We start from the raw sequence: 16,146 nt of genomic DNA on the forward strand, positions 1-16,146 counted from the left end.
AGTTAATTGTTAGGAACAAGCATCACATAGCACTTGTACAAAATATGACTAGACAGAGAGCGTGTATGTGAAATCTGCCATTATCTAAGGGCAAAACAGTTCTTGAATACTACAGTAAGTGGAACTCTCTCCTATGCAACAGGAGGGAGAGAGATGCTTGGGTTTTTGCCAGGAAAACTGTGGTTTTTAAACTTTGTATGCAAGATAAGGCAGAGATTTGGCAGCCTGTGCCCCTTTGAGAATACTGCTTTCGACAGGAGGTGTATGCCCACATAATTACACAGGGAGATCTGTCCCAAAGAACTTTCCAGAGATGCCTGTCCTGCCAGTGTTTTCACTGTTTGTTCTGAGGGGGCTGAGCTTCCTTTGATGTACAGGGAACCTGGACAGAAGCACTGAAGGCGGCAGCCTTTCATAGCCCCAGCCACAGACAGAGTGAAGGAAGAATGTGTGTCAGTAATGAGGAAATCTATGCACAGGAAGTTTAACCAGAGTATATACTTGGAGCTCAGCCTGCATGAAGCATGTACTCTAGATCTTATCTTCCAAAATTCTTCATTGTTTGAATGGTGGAGGCCCTGCCTCAAAAATTTGAGAAATGTTATTTCTTTGGTCTCTTTCCTAGTCTTAGCATTAAGATTAAAAAGAGTTAAAAACAGGAAGCTTCTCCCACCACCTTCAATCTCCTTTCTCTATGACCCTTGCAGGTTAGAACAAGACAGAAAGCCTTCATTCAAGCTGATGAACTCTTATCCTTTGCTCTGGTTGATTTTTCAATAGAAGAAAAAAGTGCTTGGTACAACAGGATTCCAAAGTCAGAAGAATTGCAACTAACCAAGGTACAGTTAGTTTTCACCTCTACACTATTCTGTAAACCACAGAATTTATCTTACCTTCTTTATACAATTAGGAGTTTATGAGATACTTTAAACTAGCCCCTTTCAAAAAAAGAAAAACATCCTCAAACAATTAACCAAATTTGTTATCAGTGGTGAAATGGCACAGGTAGCTCTTGTTCATGATCATGAGATTTTCTGCAGCATTTGAGATAATGCTCAAAGACACAATTTTATCTTGTTCCTGTCCTCTTATCAACCTATAACTGGGGTGTGTATTTCTGTACATAACTGGAGCCAAGAGGCTGAATAGCAGATCTCTGCTGGCATCTCTTTCTCTCTCTCCCCTCTAGCCCATCATTTTTAAGCTCCCCTGCCAATGGCTGTTGTGAGCCATGCTGGGAAAATATTGATGCAGCCCACTGCACTTCAGTTGTATGATGCAGGGCATTAAGTCAGGGGAAAGGTATTTGCAGAGAGATCTGTTTTTCTCATTTGTGAATGAATTGTTCTGTACACTGAAGTGTGACAACAGTAGCTATCACATTTCTAACTTAATAAAATACCATGACACTTGGTGAGACGCTACCTCATAGTGCACCGGCTGAGCCTATCGTGTTACTGGGTGAAACTCAGGGAAGCTGGTTAAAGCAGAACATGGACCATGTTTTACTGCTTGGTTACAAGACTAATTTTTCATTCTTGCAGAATTTCTTTGAAATTTTAGTGAGCAGGGAATCAAGGCAGGATATCTGGGCTGCTGCAAAGGAGGACCAGATTGTTGGCGTGGATGTCTGCAGTGGGAACACATCCCAGTTTTCACATCTGCTGACTTTTTAAAATGATGCTCTAGGATCTCTGAGGGATATGATGTGTGGCACATACAGCCTGTAACAGAGTCAAACCTGTTGAGACCTCAGCCAACCCTCACAGCTCTGGGAACTGAACTGTTTTTATTGTTGTGGTATCTCTAGGTCAGTCTGTGCCAAGCAACCTGCCTCCACGTGGGACCAGACCCCTGCACCCACATGTGAAGGAGCCTGAGCTAATGCAGACTTGAAATAGTACTGCAGGCTTGGAGAAAGCCTCTGCTGCCTCCTTGTGAAACACAAGCTGTTCCTGAGGATGTGTAGAGAAGCGCCTTCTGTTATCGCTTATGCTCGTTCTGAATGCCGTTGAGGTATGTCTTGTGCACATATGAAAACAACTGATGAATGCACAGCTTGTCACTGTTTGCATATCAGGACTGTGTGAGAGATTTTTAAACATCTTATGGATTCGTTTATCAGCCAAGCTTGCATCCCTCATTAGGTGGGGAGTTAACAGTTCCCAGAACACAAACCCTCCAGGTATGGCTCTGAAAGGCAGTAACTTGTAAACACACTAATCCCCTTGTTTGTTAATTCCTCACCCCCTTGTCAGTCCTCCTGTCCTTAATACCTGTTTTCCAGAGTGCTAGACAACAATATCTCCAGAGGGACTGGAGGTAGAAGGTATTATTCTTTAGCCAGCATTGCACTGTGAACAAAAGGCATCTGGGAGAAAAAGCTCAACCCTGGAAAGCTCAGAGTTTGTATTTTAACTTCACTGTGATCTGTAACCTTGAGCAACTTCTTTTCTCCCCAGTGTCCCAAAAGGGGAGCAGAAAGTGAGAATACTTCCTTTCAACTGAATATTTCCTGATATATGCTGCAGTGTGATCACTGCACACAAGTACACAACCTCTTGTGTGGCCTATACTTATGCTTATATGCCGTATGAGAGGACAAATTAGTGTGGCAAACACACGCTTGTATGATTTCAACATGGGGCTCAGAAAACAGAGGCCTTGCTTGCCTGGGTTATGTTGCAAATAACCTCCTGAACAGAGCAATGCTTGTGTCACTGCATGCTCTGGAAGTGCAACGCACAGCCTGCCCCTGTCAAGGTTTGGTGCCTTGATCCTTTGTCTTGGGGCAGCACATCTCTAGTGTGCCCCATCATCCAGACAGCTGGGCAGCTACCCTGCTGCTTCTCTCACGCCGCCCCAACACAGAAGATGCTCCGAAAAGGGTTTGAGTGTTTTTAGCTTATTTTGTCCTGTACAGACCAGTGTTATACCACATGATGGTGCTAATGTATATGGTAATCTTCGTGGGTCTAGAACCGAGTCAGCTTCTGTGCTTGTTTTTTACCAATTTCTTCTTTCTGTTCTAAGAACATAATTCATCTTTTTTTGTTTTGGTCCAAACCTTGCGCTTGGTGATGTATGATCCTTAAGATGACTTTCTGACTTTTCTTTTATTTATCATCCTAAATGAAGGAGTAGGGTGGTTAATGAACAGAGACAGATGACTATTGCTGCAATTTCTTCCACTGAAATTTGCTTCTATTTTTTCAAGCAGTCACAAAATAGCACTACTTACACAAATGGTTTTAGTTATCATCTTTGTATGCCCTCCTGTGTCGTCCCTCTTAATCGTACTTCACTTCATGTTTTAGAGCAGTAAGTAAAGCAAGGAAAAAACTTATTTTAAAATGATTTGCCAACTTATATTTTTGCAAGAGTCTAGATAGGGAGAGGTTTTCCAGAGGGTGACTTTGTGCAGTACATGGAGCTAAGATTTGATGAGTGGAAAGTGCTGGCTGCATATTAAATATTATCACTCTTTATATAGTACCCTGCACTTCCAAACAGCAGCTTCCCCTTCCCCCTCCCGAAGGAGGACTTTTTCAGTTTGTACTTCTCATAACCTCATCACCAACTCCCTCTTTGAAAAGAGCTGAAAGAGGAAATATCTGTCAGTTCAGGTGTTGGCCACTGCTTGTCTTCAAAAGGAAATGAAAATTCTCAGCAAGTGAAACCTCAGATTGTAAGGAGACAGGTGGCAGGAAAGGTTGTACCTCCTGTAATGCTAAGGACCACAGTGCAATTAAGCAGTGAAGGAACTAGAAGTTCACACTGAACTCATCAGGCACACAAAAAGTTATCTCATTTCATCCAGCACAGAAAAAAATTCCTCCTTTTTCAAGTGAAAAAAAGACTGTAAAAGTCTACCCAGGGATGTTAGATTTTTTTTTTTATCATCATCTGCTAGCACCGCTTTGCTTGAATTTTACTGTATTCAAATGGATTTCTGCTTTGTATAAGGCACAGTCAGACCTAACCAAGCCACAAACAGGAAGGATTCTTCCTGTTGGTCTTTAATGTTGAAACTCCCATAGTTTCCATCCTGCAGTGTGCCTCAGCTTGAGCAGACCTCCTGCTCTGTGTGTGGAAGCAGAATATCCTCAAGAACAGAGACCATTTTTAAATCCTCTGCAGTGGCTCACAACTAATTGCTACCTGCCCCATAGGATCTTTGCTAATTTAGCTTAATAAAATTATTAAATAGCAAATTTCAGGAGAAGCAGCAGCAATGTCCTCATTATTAGATTTAGTAAAACTGCCAAAAGCCATCATTGTTACTGTGTATTTAGAAAAAAAATTCCTTAACAGAATGAAGATGTCAAAGGGACACAGTGAAGTATGCTTCCAATAAGACATCTAAGGCCCATTTCTTTGGGGTCAAAAATGAAAGTTTCTTGGCCAGAAAAACAAGTTTGTAGACCAGATGCAAATGATTAGAGAGAGAGATGTTAAATAAAATAAGCAGCTACATACCTCCAGGTCATTAAAGAACAGATGTGTATCTGCAAGGTTGAAGATCATTTCTTCCATCATAAGACCTATCCGCACAGACGTTGTAGTGTCCTGTGAGGGGAAATACAACCAGGTTTTTATCCATTCACTTTGATCTTTTTTTCTGGGAGGGGGAGGTAGGAGATTAGAGCAAACATAGGATCTACACAGTCCTGTTTCTGAAGATAGGCTCATTAAAGTGATTTTATTTCCCAAGTGTATCTTAAAATGGTTTTCCTATCCTTTCTTCTGCTTTCATAGATAATTAAATTCTGTTCTTTGAAAGATGTCTATGGCTTGCCTTGATCAGTAATAGCCCACATGCTTCAGATGATATAACAAGAACCTTTGAACACCTGACACTATATAAGAATTGCTTCAGTAGTTTAGACCAAGAATTGATTTCCAATAGTGTCATTAGGGAATGGCTAGGAGAGCGTTACAAGCAACAGAGTACACAGAGGGTGATCCTTTCTTGACTTTGTCCTTTAAACCAGCCCTAGAAGGTCAGCATTATTCTCTTTTAATGTCAAACAGCAATCTGGTGAGCAAAATCTGAAAACAGAATCCATAAATGCAGTCTCTTTCTATAGAGGGTGCAATCCATGTGTCTCAGCACATTTGGCTTAGGTCTTTACTACCATAACTTAGATGATCAGCACAGAACCAGACAGAAAGGCAGATGTGTTGTTCCCACATCAGAGTCCAGCACGATAACAGCATCTACTGTCTTCAGCAACAGGCATGCCCCCAGACAGGAGATACAAGAGCAGCCACACTGCTGCATGCGCCGCTCCGGTCTGCATGGGCTGGCTGACTGTGAAGGTTTGCTCATTCTGCCATTTCCTTGTGCCAGCAGCTCCTCACCTACCCAAGTGTGGGTCTCACTTGGCCCTTCCCTGAGAGGGTCCCAAACTGCTTCCCAAAAGGGAAGGACATGATGCAGAAGCTCTGGCTGCCTGCAGCACTTTTAAAACACTTTTTTAACGATGAAGAGAATGTGAAAACACACATGCCAGCAGCTCTAAAACGGCTTCTACATGTTCTTAAGCATGTGTGAACTTTCTCACATCCAGATCCTGCTCCTACCAACATCAGTGGCAAAACCTTAATTAAATTCCTCTGGAGAAGAACTACACTACCTGCAGCTCTACTTTAGTGTGTTTAGTTGATTTGGTTTAGAAAATTAGTGTTTTTCCCTGCCTGTTGTTACCCATCTGAGACAAAACCACCTGTGAGACGGCTGCCACTTCATTTCCCCACCAACTCAGTAACTGCAAACTTAAATTGTGTCAGGCTGACAGGGCTGACTCTGCTTAGCTGAAGAAGCCACCCACAGACAATCCTACATGGCAAAAACGACTTTTGGCTGGGCTACTTTCTCATCCTTTGGCTTGGAAGGCTACTTTAACAGCTGACTACATGTGCACAGCAGATCTACTCGGTCCTCCAAGCTGCCGCCTGGATGGGGATGGTGGCTGCAGGGCTCCTACAGCTCTTGGCTCACTGTTTCAAAGCTGCCCACTGGGCACTGGACACAGCCTACACGAATCTGTTACTCTGAAACACCACCAAGTGACCTGCTGTACCCAGCCTCATGCACTGCAGTATTAAATGAATCTCAGTAACTGTTCCATGTGTCTTGAGCATAAAGTCAACCATCCCTCCTGCCCCCGAACAACTAACTTTGTTCCTAAACCCACAGCAAAAGCACAGAAACACACTGATGCAAACAAGGTCGCCAGCAGAACATTTCCTTATTCATTAAATACTTCAAAAACACAAGCAAAAACTAATCTGTGGCTAATTTGATAAACACTCACAGCTCAAAAGCATCGTGTCTGTTCAAACTAAACAACAACAGACAACTTGGAAAAAATAGAGTATTCCCACACAGCCCTTTTTTTTTGGTAATTCATCTTCATTAGGACGGAGATCTCTCATCTTTATGTTTATGTGGGTGGTTTTCCTTCACTGAAGTTACATGCTAAACCAGGGCAGATCTATACGTAGTCTTTGCTCTAATTTTCTGCAGATTTCTGTGGAGTCATGTTATTGTATGACAGGATGGTAATGAATTAGTTGAGGAGCTCTAACAGGGAGCACAATGTTTGGAGGATGAGTACATTTCAATCAACCTTTGTGGCAGATGCTGTTGACATGGATGGTGTATTACACACTAACCTAATTATTACGCATTCTTGGTGTAGTTCTCTTTAATTAGAGCAGAATGGCTGTGGTTTCAGCCATGTGTGTGACTCACAAGCATTGTGCCCATCTAAAGAAAAACTCTGTCACTCATGTTTAAACATGCTTGTTGCTGTCCCAGAAAGAAGGGCACTTTCTCCTCTGGGCAAAAAGTAAACTTCAACAGACTTGCCTTGAACATGTCTCTAATTTTAAGCCCCAAACCTCCTCTCCTGATGAGGCACAGGGACACAGGCATGATCAGGACATTTGACTGCGGCCCCATATGAGCAGCACTGAATCAAATTTTACTACCCAGGTGTAGTTACACAGGGGAACTGTTTTGCAGAAAATATGCTGCTAGGAAGAAATTATTTTGTAAAATAGTTTTTAATGAAGCAATTTATTTTTATACATTTCAAGGATCATTAGCCTTTAAACCTCTTTCAGGAAATCTCACTGGTTGGTATCTGTCATTTATCCTCTGAGTTTTGTCTTCAACTTCATTGGTATTAATCACTAATGGGGAGAAGGAAACATTTCCACACTGCATGAAGTTACCTTCTCTTTAGTTAAACTATACAGAAATGTAGATGAGAGGGGGAGAAAAAAAAAGTAAAATCTTTCTCTTGAGATAGCGAATATGATGGAATGAAAATAAAACAGAAAAATGCACTTTACCACCCAGAGGGGAAGTCGTTTGGGGAAATGATTTGGCATCACTGCCTTCACAGTATGGACATTTCCTCTACAGCAAGGCACACTTCCAAGTCTTAAAGAGGCTGATAAAGTTAAAAGGCAAATCAGCACTCCCACTATAGGTGTCTAGAGGCACTAGGCCAGGGTTTCACTGGCAGTTAATTTATTTGCATTACTGTAGCATCTAGAAGCACTAGACCCAGACTTGAACCCTGCTGTGCTAGAGGTTGTACCCACACAGAAGAAAGACACAGTCAACGCAGCTTTCAATTCAAGTATGAATAAACAGAAAAATCAGACTGATGAGAAAGCACCAAAATGAGATTAGGTTTATCAATCATGTTGTCCAAATTCTGTGTATAGTGTGTAAATTGAACAAGAACTATGAAATTTACCTGAAGATGATGATGAAGAGCTTTTCTGAGGAAGGGAAATCCTGTACCACTAAAGGGTATCTGTGCTGCAGGAGATGCCCTGTGGGCTGCTAATGCTTATGTTAGAGCAGTGTAAGTTTGACAGAGCAACACAAAGTTACCACATTCATACCGATGATTCCTGCTAACATGTCCTTCCACGAGAAAACTGCACCCTGCAGCCCTGCAAACAAGCTTCTGGGTAACAGATCTAGTTTTCTGATGCATACGAGCCCAAGGAAGAATGGATCGCAGACAGCTTGAAATCAAATCTCCTCCAGGAACCACTTTTTACAGAGAAAACAGATTAATCTAAAAACTGAACCCATGGTGCTTGTTTAGTAACTTTAGAAAAGCAAGGTCCTACCCCTCTGCTAATCTAGGAGTCATGCTTTCACAAACAAGGACAATGAGAGGCAGGGATACAAAACAGGCAATGAACTCCTTTTGTAAACAAAACCTCCAGCACCACAGCATATCCCTATGTGCCTCACCTCTGCCAAGCACCACTGTTGGAGCTTCCTTTAGGGTCGCAATTAAACAGCTCCACAAATTACTTTAGTGTTAACCTCTGGTGCTCACACATGACAGTCCAGGCACTCCTGACCCTCCAATGCACAGCTTTAACAGGCTTCTTCCCATCGGCTGGGGGAAATAGGCACCAGTGGAGCAGTGGTCATTGTGAAGTATTCATTCTCAAAGAGACTGATATTCCTCCTCAATGCACTCTTCACTCCCACTTTTAACAAAGAGAAGTAGTAGTTTCATAGAATCATAGAATCAACCAGGTTGGAAAAGACCTTTAAAATCATCAAGTCCAACTGTTCCCCAGCACTGCCAAGGCCACCATGAAACCATGTCACTGAGAGCATCGTCTACATGATTTTTGAACACTTCCAGGGACAGTGACTCCACCACTGCCCTGGGCAGCCTGTTCTACTGCCTGAGCACCCTCTTGGTGGAGAAATTGCCCCTAATCTCCAGTCTGAACCTCCCCCGGTGCAGCTTGAGGCTGTTACCTGTTGTCCTATCGCTTGTTACTTGGGAGAAGAGACCAGCACCCACCTCACTTCAACCTCCTTTCAGGTAGTTTTAGAGATAAGGTCCCCCCTGAGCCTTCTCTTCTGAGGCTTTTTAGAAATAAGGTCCCCCCTGAGCCTTCTCTTCTCCAGACTGAACTACTACTAAAGGTACTGGAATTACCAACACAAAAGCCCATGTGCATTGCAGCCACACTTCACATTGCACTGTCAGGATCCTCCCAAATGGATCTGTATTAAAACCGTATCACTGCTCTCCCAAATCACTGAGATTGATTTTTCATAACCTGCTTATATTTGTCTTACAGTATGCATTAGAGACATGTATTAGTTAACACCTGCAGCTACTGCTAATCCAGTTGGCTGGATGTCCATAGCCAACTCTCCCCTCTTGCACACTGTAATTTTAAAAGGAAGAGAGAAAAAGACTTATCTCTGGCAATCTCTCAAGTGCAAGTCACTCTCGCCTCCAATCTTGGCTCCAAAGCCCATTCCAAGCCTCTGCCTTACAGGTACCTTGTTCAGACTTGCAGGCCATTAGCAAAGGGGCAAAGCTGGCTCCTTTGAGATGGATAACAAATCAGCTTCTTGTCTGACTCTGCTTCTATTTAGCAATGTGCCAATTATCCCGACATTCAGAATGTTAGGACAAAGTCATTCTGAGCATGGATCTTGGATTCAGACCTCCCCTCCATTTAAAAAATACCCAACAAAATAAAGCCCTAGTATTTAAAACTAATCAGTCTCTTTAAATCCCTGCCAAATACCTGTTTATGCCATGAGCAAATAATTACTTTTCTACAAGGAAGAAAGTATTAATTAAGAGTATTCATCAGACTCCTATTCTCTAGGGTTTATCTGCCACAGGTGTCAGCCAGAGGTGAGAGACGGATTAGTATACAATCAAGGGCTTTCCAAGTTAAATCTCCTCCTTGTGGTTAGCTCTTAATAATGAAGTTGTCACCAAAAGAAAGAATTTAATAGTTTTAATTGGGTTTAATTACTTGGAAACTCCTGAAAAATGGACCAGCTTGGTTGTTATATAAAATTAAAAATAATAATAAAAAAAGCAAAGATCCAAATGCTGGGCTACATGTTTGAACAGAAAGAGTCTGTGAGAATGATAATTCCTGTACTGTAACACTTTATACCTCGATCAGAATGAGACATGAACAAGGGTTTCCCATCATAGGACATGTGCATCAGCTCCAGTTCAAGTAAGTCCACGTCTTCTTGAGGAAGAGAACACATTTATCTCTTTTACTACACTTCAGTAGCTTAGATTGCAATTTTATCTTTTTAATAGATGCAGGCTACAGCCAGACCCAGGCTCTCAGAGTTTCCAATTGAGAGAGCAGGTATTTGTGAAAAACATTGCTTTAAATAACCAAAGTAGCTCAGAATCAAAACCCATTTTCAGAAGTGACTGAAGTAACTGCACTTCAGACTTCTTAAATAAGTGATTCAAATAGAATCACTCAGCTTTTCAGGCTCTAAACCTTTTTTCCCCAAAACAAAGACATTGTTTTACCTGAACATTGATATATCCAGGTTTATTAGACAATCTCCCAAATTTAAATGAATAGCATCTACAGTCAGCACAGTGCAAGCTTGTGAAAGGTCCATGCTAGATGGACAGCAAATACCATTTAATCGTTTTTCTTCAGATAGCTTTTCACAGTCACCCTTACTGTGACTTGAGAGATACTTCCAAATTATTGCTTATTACTTACTGAAGGACTAGCTTTTTACTGGCATGTAGCTGTTCAGAAATGGTTCGGGACTACACCTTGGAAATAAGCAAATGGGCATGTCAGTCACTAAATCCTTACATTCAAGATCACATGGAGGTTGAAAAGGTTCTCCTGCCACTTTAAATGAACTATGCTCAGGGACAAGCAGTAATGACTACACTAATTTACGCAGTGTCTGAATCTATGAGTTCTTAAATGGATTTTGGTCCGGTGGGAATACTGTACTTAAATACAGGTGAAAAGCTGGGCCATGATGCTTGAGAACAAATGGAAATTACTTCAATTTAGTAATGCAAAAGATTAAAAAAATCTACAGATTTTTTTTTTACTATACAGGTCATAAGAGGGAGTGAAATTGAAACCAAATACACCTTCATTCCTTCTCCTCAGCACTGCAAAATCACTCTATTTCTCTATGCAAGCCCTTGATAACTGTGAAAAATACAGAACTCCTGGAAAGCTTGGTGGAAACACATCACTGTGTGCAGTCCTCTGCACAACTATGTATTTCACACATGCAACTTCCTAACACAAGTTATGTCGTTCTGTTTTTCAAACTATTCTTCCCTTAAAATCAAGTCACGATTCAGTGATACTGGAAAGTAGGGTCCCTTCGCTCACGCTTGTTTGACAATCCAGCATTGCTTCTGATACATATTTTATGTCAAAATTAATCCTTTAATACTTCCAAATACCACATGTGCACTTTGCTTAGAAAACCCTCTGCTCTCCTAAGCTCTAGTACAAGAGGTTACATCTACATGAGCTCAGAGCATCTCCCGTGCCCACCATCTAAGCTGTTGTGGATCTGGTTTTGCTGTTTCTACTGCTGCTTCTCATCAAGAGTACAGATGATAAACACAGATGTTTGCTCCTGAAATACACATTTGAAATAATCAAATGGCTGGAATTATTTACTCCCTTCTCTCCAATAATGAACTAATAATTGATATAGCAGCATGTCTAAAGTAACAGACTTCTTTATTACCTGCAGTGACTGAATGCTTTTTTAATTTAACTTAAAAAGGCATTAAACACAAGGTTTAGCCTCCAGTGGGTAAAAAAATCTCCAACTTCCTCAGAAAATCCTTTCCAAATTGTATTCATCTTGACTTAATCCATGATCTACTGAGTGAATTAGGCACTATTTGTTTTGAAAATCTATTTTATGGAGTTCCAAAGACTGTGTTTTCCTTAGGAAGGGCTTATTCTGCCTTTCTGACCAGGATGCCTGCTAGCAGCCCTCAGCATAGGCCTCTGCAGGTTTTTAACGTCCCAAGGTGCCCCACACATATGACTAACAAAATGTAAATAAACACAGCTGAGCCAGTAAGAAATTGGAAGGTTTTCTCATTAAAGAAATAAAATAAACAGATGTCCTTAAGCACTTTGGCTCATGTTTGTCAAAGGAATGGAAAACTCTCAGATGTCTGAACAGCAGTCGTGATATAAGGCCACATCTCAAGCGAGAGAAGAAGGAAAAAGGCGATGCCATGGCACTTAGAATTAACTAATAGTTCTCAAGGGAGGGCGCTTTTGATTTGAACCTTAGCAACTTCTACAAATAGTTTTTAACAGCCGAGCAATAAAATGGGGTTTTATTCCTTCTCAGTTTGTAAAGTAGTAAAGGACAGATTCAGCCATTAGAAGCATGAATCACCATCAGATTTGATTAAATCCCTATGGTGTTTCAATCAGGTCCTGGCTTTAGGGTCCTGTGAGAGAACAAGAGGGAAAAAGCACAAACTGCTTGAAGCATTCAATAAGAACAGGAATAAAAGAAGAAAAAAAAAGTCAACCCTAGGGTTTTACAGGGATCTCGAGTAGATCCAAGCAGGAACTTTTCAATGACCTTTTTTTTTTCTTTTAATTGGAAATCCTAATTCACTTTAAGGAAAACTTTTTGTAGGAATATGTAACTGCTGGTGAAACTTTTGAGCAATGAAGTTTCTTAGACCCAAACCATCATTTCTGGTGAGAACAACATAGTCCAGTTCACAGACAGCCAACACACAGCAGCTTGAAATGCTAGAAAATCATCTTTACCTCAACTGGGTCAAGCAGCGACTTTAGCTGCTCTGTCTAAAAGGTCTCGAGGCCTGGCTGTTGTTGGAGGACACTCTCCTAGTCCTTCACATACCTGTGCCTCTGCCAGTTCCTCAGCAGAGAGGCAGAGCCCATGTTCGCACAGGCTGGGAACTTGAGTGCATGTCCTGCTTCTATCTCACTGATACCTGTCTGCTCACAGCTCATCTTAGGTTGCCACTGCTGAAATGCAAAAGCAATAAAAAAATATGGCCATCATATCTACATCAACCAAACCTCTGTACCAATCAAGTGACTACAAGACAAACTGCGAGTACCCAATGAAAGCAGCCGCAGTGGCCACTCCAGGCAAAACAACCTTACAGTACAGGCTCTGGGACATGGTGTAATACAGGCAATCTAAACACCTTTCAGCAAAGGTGAACTAAAATCTGTGACATAATGTGCTTTGTTATTTTTTGCAGTATGTTTTTTCTCAATTCAAGCCAATTGAAGATGCTGAACAATCTCAGAAACTGCTATGCATCTTACAGGGAATTTTATAGATTGTAACTCCCAGGTATCAGCAGACATGGTCAGAGTACTGATAAAGGTCCAACACAACTCAAGAATTTAGACTGTTCTATGTATTCAATTCTTTAAGTCAGTGCTAAAATAAATCCTTTCCATTTGGTTCCAGAATTTCAGAGTAACTTGCACATAAAGATCAATTTTAACTCCAGATTTTACTTTACTCACAATTAATTTTGACACTAAAATCCCAAGGAGTGTACCAACACAGAACAAGAATTCTCACTAAGGAAAGGTATTAGCTTCACATCTACCCCTCAGCTAGGGAAAACAACACACCCAGGGCCCCCTTTTTCTTTGATACTAGTCCTCTGAAAAGCATATGAATGAATCTGCAATATAATACTTAACATTTCTCAGGCTGAAAGAGATGTAGATTTCTTTTCTTTAATGCTCTGACAGCACAGATTATGGAACAAGCAAATCTTAGTCAGGGCAAGGGGAATAGACCCATGATTTTCTTTTTGGCAAGGGAGTACATGCAATCTCTTTTTATTGTGTCTGAATTAATACCACCAGAAAGTCTGTCTGTTCTTTGCTTAGCTGCTTCAAACAAATGCACAAAGCCCCTTGACTTTTACCGAACTCATGTGAAACGCCAGCATCACTGTTATAGATTTTGACTCTTTTTTCCCATTATGTTTTGTCAGTGATTTGGTGGGCAGATCCTTGCAGACACAGTAAAGACTACAGCCCACCTCCTGTTGATTGGGAGCTCTATTATACATGCCTGAAGGGATTAAAAGAACTGGGTGGACAGTACATTAAGCTATAATGATGGTCTACATCTGTTATGGTCTCTAGGCACACGGTAAATATTCCTACACCCATACAGTGATCACAAGCCTGCAAAACAGGTTTCTAAACTCTCCTGAACATAATATCCAGGGTTAACTGCCTATGGAACTTTTTTTTTACCTTTTCTTGTCAGAGGGCCTCCTGCTGAGAAACCAAAGGGTGGAGAGATTTCCTTGGGTTTGACAGCTTTGCTGCCCCAATCACTTAGACCGTGACTCCGTCTGTTTGTGCAAGTATGCATCCATTCAACCATGGGCAGAAAGCAGAGGGAGATGTGAAGCTGCAGGCCACTCTGACTGCCACTATAAAGGTTATACTGAAGTGACCGTCTGGGGAAAACATTAAGACCAAATGTCTGACGACTGTAATCCATGGGATAGAGTAAAGAGTTTGGGTAGAGGAGACAAAAAAGGAGTAACATAGGCTGGCCTATTCATTCATGCTTCCATTGGTGGTTTAACTTCTATCAGTGATGTAAGCAAATTATTTTCTGAACACCTGAGATGAACTGTCCATGCTCTGAGGAGCCCATACCTATGGCAAAGACCATAGAGATTCCTCTCAGAAACCAAACAAAGACATTTCCCATGAAATTATGTCAGAAAACGTACATTGAGGCATTAATGATTAATAATATGACTACAACTGATAATCTTTTTTGTGATTTCTTCACTTTTCCCCAAATCAAGAGGTTTCTGGACAGTTCCTTATTGCTGCCATCACCAAGGGGCATTAAACAGAACCATTTGAGATTTTGTAGCTAAAGAACATAGGAGTTTAGATCCAAATCTCTGAAGCTATGGTTGATGTTCCTCCTCCCCTACTCCCAGATAAATCATCCCAGAAAGAGGTGCTATTCTTCAGCTTTATTGACGTTATAGACTAATTCTTTGAGTGCCTGCACAGCAGCTCTACCAATGCAACAGACAGGATGATACTGTTGCATTAATGTTGGTCAGGGGAATGGTGAAGATCATATAAACTGACACTTCTGGAGGAAGACATACAGAACCAAGACCTCCATGTGTGAGATTTAATTCAAAGCATGTGCCTGTCCAGTTACAGGCATATGAACGTTTTATAATGAATTATGGACAAAGCCTGAGATTTTTAGTCTTGATACTTAATTTGAAATTAACACTTCCTACATTTCTCAAGTAAGAGATTCTGAAACTCTATCAACCTCTTGCTCACTGCTTCACTTGTACTCGATAGTTCAGCTCAATTAAACATTTTTGAATTGTGTTACTATTTAATGGTTCCCAGGACAGCCTGTCAGAGTGTGCTGTATTTCCCTCTTGGTTTAAGGTCTGTTTCAAAGCCCACCAAAGCCTCCGGTTGTCTTTGGATCAAGCTGTTAGCCTATAATACTTTTATAACACAACCATTTCCCTTATAGGAAAGCCCTGAGGAATTTAATGCTGATGAAACAAATGAAGAACTACCAAAAAAAAAAATCCTTCTAGAGAAGTTTCTCAAAGAGCCTCTTGTAACTTCATAGAAAAGGTGATTAATTACTTAAAAAAAAAAATCCTGTTTGTATCATTCTTTACATTTGTATAAAGGAAATGGTTCTCATGGCTGACAGAAACAGCTTGTGGAGACTGCTTTTGATAAATCCTTTCTGGCTCCACTCCCTGACCCCACTTCATCCCCACGCCAGCTCCTCTAGGGATGGCAGCTCCTGCCTTTGTGGCAGCACATCAGTGAGCTCGCAGGTACTGCAGTGGCAAGTACACCTCCATGGGTCCATCACACGCTTGGTCCACCATCTCCTGTCCCCATGCAGCAGATCCCAACTGTGTACCCTCTAAACTTGTGCAGGAGGCAGCAGATGAAGGCATCTGCTTCGGAGGTTTTATGCTAGGACAAAGTCAGCCCATTAAGGGAATTCTCCATATGTATACTGCAGCCCCTATCCAATGCAAAGCGTGATCACATAGCAGATCTACACGGCATAAGTTTATGTTTCCTGATCCTGCCTAATTCTTTCTGTTTTTTGCAAGCAGAAGGTTTGAGCTTACACAAGTATACCTCCTTCATTACGTCCGGGGAAAAGTAACTGCTTCAATTACCTTGTACAACATGGGTCTGAATAAATCCCTGCTTGGAAACACGTGCTTGGTTTTCAGAGGGTGCTGT

General features: G+C 41.3%; 1 protein-coding gene across 8 annotated transcripts in view; it reads right to left on the bottom strand.

Moving 5' to 3' along the window:
- EYA2 (EYA transcriptional coactivator and phosphatase 2) overlaps positions 1 to 16,146 on the bottom strand; it is a 166,633-nt gene that overhangs the window by 87,391 nt on the left and 63,096 nt on the right. For all 8 annotated transcript variants that reach the window (XM_057432174.1, XM_057432168.1, XM_057432171.1 and 5 more), the window contains one exon: positions 4,480 to 4,569. In XM_057432174.1, coding sequence (XP_057288157.1) covers positions 4,480 to 4,569 — 90 coding nt within the window. The remainder of the gene's footprint in view (positions 1 to 4,479; positions 4,570 to 16,146) is intronic.

This window comes from Pezoporus wallicus, unplaced genomic scaffold (assembly GCF_028554395.1).
Source record: "Pezoporus wallicus isolate ANWC-B61680 ecotype Strahan unplaced genomic scaffold, APGP_CSIRO_Pwel_v1 contig_10810, whole genome shotgun sequence".
Taxonomy (NCBI): domain Eukaryota; kingdom Metazoa; phylum Chordata; class Aves; order Psittaciformes; family Psittacidae; genus Pezoporus; species Pezoporus wallicus.